This window comes from Cebus imitator, unplaced genomic scaffold, assembly GCF_001604975.1.
Source record: "Cebus imitator isolate Cc_AM_T3 unplaced genomic scaffold, Cebus_imitator-1.0 Scaffold579, whole genome shotgun sequence".
NCBI classification, from domain to species: Eukaryota; Metazoa; Chordata; class Mammalia; order Primates; family Cebidae; genus Cebus; species Cebus imitator.
In genome coordinates, this window is record NW_016107894.1 from 876,001 (window position 1) to 883,434 (window position 7,434).

The 7,434-nt window shown below is 35.4% G+C and overlaps 1 protein-coding gene across 5 annotated transcripts in view; it reads right to left on the bottom strand.

Moving 5' to 3' along the window:
• Window positions 1–7,434, bottom strand: part of TTBK2 (tau tubulin kinase 2) — a 175,525-nt gene that overhangs the window by 61,809 nt on the left and 106,282 nt on the right. For all 5 annotated transcript variants that reach the window (XM_017516319.2, XM_037734169.1, XM_017516323.2 and 2 more), the window contains 3 exons: window positions 6,392–6,457; window positions 1,839–1,931; window positions 769–894 (listed from right to left, as the gene is read on the bottom strand). In XM_017516319.2, coding sequence (XP_017371808.1) covers window positions 769–894; window positions 1,839–1,931; window positions 6,392–6,457 — 285 coding nt within the window. The remainder of the gene's footprint in view (window positions 1–768; window positions 895–1,838; window positions 1,932–6,391; window positions 6,458–7,434) is intronic.

The following is a 7,434-nucleotide window of genomic DNA, read 5'->3' on the forward strand; positions in this document are numbered from 1 at the left end:
AAAAAAAAAAAAAAAAAAAACAAAAACAAAAACAAAAAATAAAATTTAACTTCCATTAACACGCAGTGAAGTCTATCCGTTGTCTTTTGTAAATAAGAATGATATACTAATACATATTGTTAACAGTCTATGTGTGGCTGCTTTAAGTTTTCAGTGATAACAGTTATTTTGCATTAAGTCCTGACCAAGTTCTCCCTGAGAGCAACAGAATCTTCTGAAATACTGCCGGCTGGGGTTAGCGATGCAATTTGTAGTAAACCTAGTAGACCCTACTAAGGCGTCATTAACTGATGCTCTAAGGAAATGATTCACTGACCACAGACAAAACGGAGCCAGTTTTCACTGACTGCTGTCTCATAGCACATTAACATACGATATGCTGCCCTAAAGTCCTTGACAGATATATTACCTAGTTGGACATTTCCTTTTGGTCAACAAATTAGCTATAGAATTTATATAATTTCAACTATCAGCAGTTCTATACACCAAATGAATCACACAGGAACAGTTACAAGATCAACATCTGTTACAAGATGAACAAACCTAAAACTCTAATATAGCTAAGTCCATCCAGAGGGATGAAACACATAATGCACATACTGATACTCTTATTATAAGTTAATTTCACCATGTTACACAGAATGTATTAAAACAGTCTTATTCTAAGGACCTCCTCCACTCACTTACAACATCTTCAAAGCTACAATGAATAAAAGCAGAGACTAAGAGAGAAAATAACTAACCCACAAAACTCACAAAGGTGGTTACCTGGTAGTCTGGTTTTGTAAAATAATCCAAAGAAGAGATATGGTCTAGAAAGATGCTGAATTCTGGAGGGAGATGTTTCAACATGAGCCTGTGGTCATATCTCTCCTTAATAGAGCCTACTTGCTCCTGAGAAGTAAAGAGAAAAAGAGCTCCAGTCAATTTCTCCTGGCAGTTAGGCATTAAGAGCTCCCCAGTAACAGTCTCAAGGGTATGTACTAGGAAATGAGATAGTGGGTAATTAAGCATAAAGCAAGAGCTGAGCTCTTACTGACGGCTTAATGTACAGTGTTTTAAAGGAGAAGAAAACTATAATGCAGAATAAAACAAGTAGCACAGAGTTCTGCATCAGTGTATTCATAGTCCCCAAAAGAAATAATTTATTTATTTAGTTTTTCAGACAGGGTCTCATTCTGTCACCCAGGCTATAGTGCAGTGGCACGATCACAACTCACTGCAGCCTCAATCTTTGAGACTCAAGTGATCCGCCTGCCTCAGCTTCCCAAGTAGCTGGGACTAGAGGCACATGCCACCATATCGAGGTAATTTTAAAAAATCTTTTGTAAAGATGGGGGTCTTGCTATGTTATCCAGCCTGGGCTCAAATTTTTGGGCTCAATTGATCCTCTTGCCTCAGCTTCCCAAGGTGCTGGGATTATAGATGTGAGCCATTGCACCCATCTCAAAATAATTTATCTTAAATCTGATATATTTTTCTTTATCAACACGTCTTTACCGTTTTCTACATCAAACAATATAATGTGACAACCAAAAACTAAAAGCTTACTTGACTTATAAAAACAAAGGAGAGAACTAATGAAATTAAAAGTTAAGATGGAGGGCTTTAAATTAGTCAGAAGCAATTAGTATGCATTCTATATGTACACAGAAAATGTCATAACATTAATTTGATCTCTAATGTCAGCTCGGAGAGACAAATATACATATTGGGATACAGTAAAAGTCCTCGTAGATTTTAAGTCTTATACATGAGTATATTTTCAACAAAAATGTTTATTCAGGAGAAATTTTTATTTCTTCCAATAAAATTGACATCTCCATTCCCAATATTACCTTATCCTTTATTTTTCTCCAAGGCAGCTGACCAACCACAAATTCCACCAACATGTAGAATAAGGACCAAAGGTCATCATGTCTTCCCATTTCCTTCATAAACAAAACAGAAGTCAGTCACATTACATTACTATTACTTCTGAGTACATTACATTGGTCAAGCCCTAACCATTTTGTTTTACCTTATTAGGTGAAAAATGGAAACTTATTTCTCCAAAAAATTATATGGTAAATATATCTATAAATTTACATAGCTACATAGCAATCTATTTGACAGAATATATGAACTGAAAAAGCTTTTGAAATAAAGAACACCTCAAAACATAGAAATGCTAGCAATAACATAAACAGTCCATTAGTTAATGTGTTCATTTAGAAGAAAGAGAACTCTTAAAAGCTATTTTTTTTAAAGGTGGAAATAAGGGAAGCAAGATGATGCTGAAGTTTTGGCTGCTCTGGAGGCATCTGTCATGAGTTTATCAACCAGGAAGGGGACAGGAGTAAAGGCATTGCACCTATATAGGACAGGAGTTGTAACTGAGATATACCCCACCTCAACCATATAGCTAGGACCCTAAAAGGGTTACATCCTTGGTGTAGTATTTGGTATGTACATTATACTGTAATAATTGTTCTGTAAAAGTTAGCTGCTATCAAAGAAAAAAAAAAAACGGGTTTTTTAAAAATTGCCCTGAGAGTCTGTTACCATAGTCCTGCCCCTCATTTAGAGTTGGGGGTTAAATATGTACTTGTGTGGTCTGAAAAACCAAGCCCAGAAATTAACTTGAAATTGACTTCTGAGTAATCATGCCCTGCAGGAATAACAGAAGTAAATTTATCCTCTCAGGATAAATACATCCCTAAATTCAGATCTCACAGAAGTACTATAGAAAAAGCCTCACCAAACATATGTTCGTTATTCAAATTTATAAAATATGTTAATAAATTAATGTCAAAAGAAGCTACAAAGAGCAGAAAAAAGTATCCAAGGATTTCAGAAATAGAATTATAGGATATGAAGAATGTTTAAAATGTTTAAAAAATGGAGTCAAAGTCAGTGAAAAATAACTATATTCAATAAAAATGAACCAAAACCCAATCAGATTTGAAAAATGACTAAAAAGCACATCTAGAAATAAAAAGCACAATGATAAAAATTAAAAGCTCATGAAACACTGCAGAAAAAAATCAATTTGGAAAACAGATCTGAAGAAATTATCTAGAATGCAGCAAAGAGACACAAATAATTAGAAAATCTGGTAAATAAGAAAATGAGAAATAAGAAAATCTAAGAAAGTCTAATACATCAATTTGGCCATCTGGGAAAAAGGATATAAAGAGAAAGGGAAAAAGGGAATATGAAAATCTTCCAGAATCAAGGAAAGACATTAACATTTCAGTCAGGAAATACATCAAATCCCAATCAGATAAATATTTAAAAATCCACACTTAGGCACATTTGAACATAGGACTCCAAAGACAGAGAAGATACCAAAAGTATTAAAATAAAAAGGACAAATTGGCTAGGCACGGTGGCTCATGCCGATTAATCCCAGCATTTTAGGAGGCTGAGATAGGTGAATCGCTTTAGCTCAGGAGTTGAAGACTAGCCTGGGCAACATGGTAAAGCCCTGTCTCTACAAAAAATACAAAAATTATCAAGGTGTGGTGGCGCATGCCTGCGGTCCCAGCTACTGAGGAGGCTGAGGTGGGAGGACTGCTTGAGCCAGGAGATTGAGGCTGCAGTGAGCTGAGATCATGCCAGTATACTCCAGCCTGGGCAACAGAGCAAGACTCTCTCAAAAAATAAAATAATAAAATAAAATTTTTAAAAAGACAAATTAAATACAAAGTAACAATAAAGGAACAAAGATTTTCTCAACAGTGACTCAAGAAGCAGAAGAAAGTAATTTTTTCAAAGTATTGAGATAAATATTAATAAGATTAAAATGTAAAACAGCAATAACGCAGCATGACAGAGTTCAAGTGTTTTTAAAATTCCTTGTATTAAGAATTATTTATGTAAAAAGTTTAAGATTTAGCAAGGCATGGTGGCTCACACCTGTAATCCTTGCACTTTGGGGGACTGAGGTTAGAAGACTGCTTGAGGCCAGGAGTTCACGACCAGTCTAGGCAATGTAGCAAGGCTGTCTATACAAAAAAATAAAAAAAATAGCCAGGTATGGTGGTGCGCACCTGTGGTCCTAGCTACTCAGAAGGCTGAAGCAGGAAGATCACTTAAGCCCAGGAGTTTGAGATTATATTAAGCTAAGATCCTGCCTCTATACTCCAGCCTGGGCAACAGAATAAGGACCTGCTCTCTAAAAAATAAAGTTTAAGAAGCCAGAAAAAGAGAAATGGGGTGTATTATTTTTAGATATTATTAAATCAGGGTTGCAGAATATGGAAAAAAAGAAGCATGTTAGAATTATCTGGGAATCCTTTTAAGATTAAGACAAGCAATGAGGTTCCAAGAGTTACACTCCTGCATCACCTCATAAAGTAACAATCACTCTGAACTATGTTGCTGTGTAAAAGCATTCTACCCATCAGGTGTGCTGGGAGCAGAAAACAGGGTTAAGAACCACTTCTATATACTATCAAATTCCTCCAAAAGGTTAGATGAGTAACAAATAAGCAAGTTATCTAAGTAACTGTTAGAGCACTCTACGCTGGAAAGGCTTTTAGAAGAAATCTCCACTTTGTAAATTAAAACAATAAAAGTATATACTCTCTTTCTATTAGCTATTTTGAAAATGCTTATATAGCTATTACAATCTCTGAAAATACTTATGCTGGGCCGGGCACGGTGGCTCAAGCCTGTAATCCCAGCACTTTGGGAGGCCGAGGTGGGTGGATCACGAGGTCAAGAGATCGAGACCATCCTGGTCAACATGGTGAAACCCCGTCTCTACTAAATATACGAAAAATTAGCTGGGCATGGTGGCACATGCCTGTAATCCCAGCTACTCAGGAGGCTGAGGCAGGAGAATTGCCTGAACCCAGGAGGCGGAGGTTGCAGTGAGCCGAGATCGCGCCATTGCACTCCAGCCTGGGTAACAGAACAAGATTCTGTCTCCAAAAAGAAAAGAAAAGAAAATACTTATGCTTATCTTAATAATGTTTTCACAGATTCCAATGTTGACATAATTCTTTAATAAAATTATTTGGAAAACCTAGTATTTCTAAACTTTTATAAGAATCTATCAGGAAAAGAAGAGAACTTCTTTCCAAGGCAAAGAAAATAACTAGGTATCATATAGGAAAGCAACACTGAATCAAACCATATGGGTTTAAATGCTTGCCAGGGTGCTACACACTGAGAAAAACAACTTTACTATTTTCAATTTATAATCATGCCATAAGAAACCAAATTAATTGGAGCATACTATGTAAGACCGCAGTATACTCTTCCTATTAGATATTGTTCAAGTTCTCATTAAAGCAATTTTGGCTTATCAGAACAGGAACAAGGAAAGAAAAGTATCAAGAAAAAATACTTTTACCCTATTCTATCAAGGAATCACTTGTTAAATTTCTCAACTCCATGCAAACAAGTTAAAGGATTGATTATCCATAAAAATGCCCACTTTTCCTGCTCATAATTAAAGTTCAGGATGAGGGGGGGAGGTTGGCACAGAACAAAAGAACCAAAGTAAGGGGTGAAGGGAGAGATTTTTAAAATTTAACTCAAGAGGAAAGGGATAATTTATTAAAATGAAAACTGTAAAATTGTCTGTACTCTTCATGAAAGCAAAAGATTTGGTGGAAAGAGGGATATCAAAGATTAGATACATATTACAGATAAAATGTTGAGTCCCACATTTCATTAGGTATTGATAGTATTATATTCCCAAATAATTTCTGGAAATAGTACACAGATGTTCAATGTCTTCCAAATTATATAGATACATACATATTTTTTATTTATATATATATATATATAATTATTTTTTTTTTTTAAGAGGGAGTCTCGTTCTGTTAGCCAGGCTGGAGTGCAGTGGCGTAATCTCAGCTCACCACAACCTCCACTTCCTGGGTTCAAGCGATTTTCCTGCCCCAGCCTCCCAAGCAGCTGGGACTATAGGCACGCGCCACCACACCCAGCTAATTTTTGTATTTTTAGTAGTGACAGGGTTTCACCATGTTGGTCAGGCTGATCTGGAATTCCTGACCTCATGATCTGCCCACCTCAGTCTCCCAAAGTTCTTTATTAAATTTGTTAATCCTTGTATCTAATTAAGGACACAGATTTCCCACAGACAGAAATACACTCAGCTACTGTCTTTTCTGGCAAATCCAATTTTATTTTCCAAGCAGCTGCACATATCTGTTATCCACTATATACTTTACTGTACATTCATATTACCAACTCCTTTACCATCGATGCCACACAAGAATGAATCAGAACAAATATTCCAAGTAACTTTGTAGCTATTAAAGAGATCCTCAACTCTCAAGCACTTTCCACATCTTTTTACTTTATAAAGAAGTCAATCTGATTTAAGATACTGGCATACTTATACATATATGACTCTAGTTCAGATACCTACCCTGTTCCGATGAGCGTTGATTGATGCATAACGAACTGTCCCTCGAAACCCTGCCACAGCTCGAGGCTACGACAAAGCCATGCAAAGAATAATAAATGAGCTTCAAATAGCAATCAATTCAGCACACTTGAACCCATGAAGTAAATGGAAGAAACATGTCCTTTATTGTCACAATAAAACACTATATAATTTCTAACTTTTAACTATGAAATTACAGGAAACTAGAGAGAATATCTCTAAATCACACCTTAAAAAAAACACTGACAAATTTTAATTTTCAGCCTAGTTTTTTCCTACCTATATTTTAAAATACAGAGGCATTTATGACATCTATACAACTCTATATATTAGAAAACATTAAAAGCTTTCATATACCCATAATCATGAAAAGCATCTTAGTATATACATTAATATTCAGGTTCTGGATACAAATAAAACATTTAGATGGTGAGGAATCACTAAGCAAACTAAGATACCAAGCTCTTCATATCTTGGTTATTTCATTCAAATTCAATTCAAAGGTGGTGGCCACTTGTACCATACCTTCATATATAATTCATGTATTAAAAATTTAAGTTATTGGGAAATTAGTACGTGCCACATACTAGAAATAACACCAACACGAAAAATATATGATCCTTGTCCAATACGAGTCCTCCAAGAATTCAACTTAGAATAAAATCCAAGCTTTTTACTTAGCCTATGAGACTTTTCATAATCTGGCATTTGTCTTCTTCCACAATGGATTTACCATAGTTTCTTTTATGACTAATTTTGGTTTAGCTCAACACAGTGAACACTATTTTCTCTAGTTGGAATGCCAGCTCCTTGAATCCCTCCAGTGGCTGGCTCTTCTACTCCATTTTAAGGCTTCTGCTCAAATGTCATTTCCTCAAAAAAGCTTTCCTTAATCACTGTAATCTAAAATACTACTCCCCCCATCTGTAGTTCCACTCTATCCTTTTACTCTGCTTTATTTCTTTCTTATAACACCTTTACTACATCCAAATCAATTTTATTTAAATTCTTTTTTTTTTTTTTTT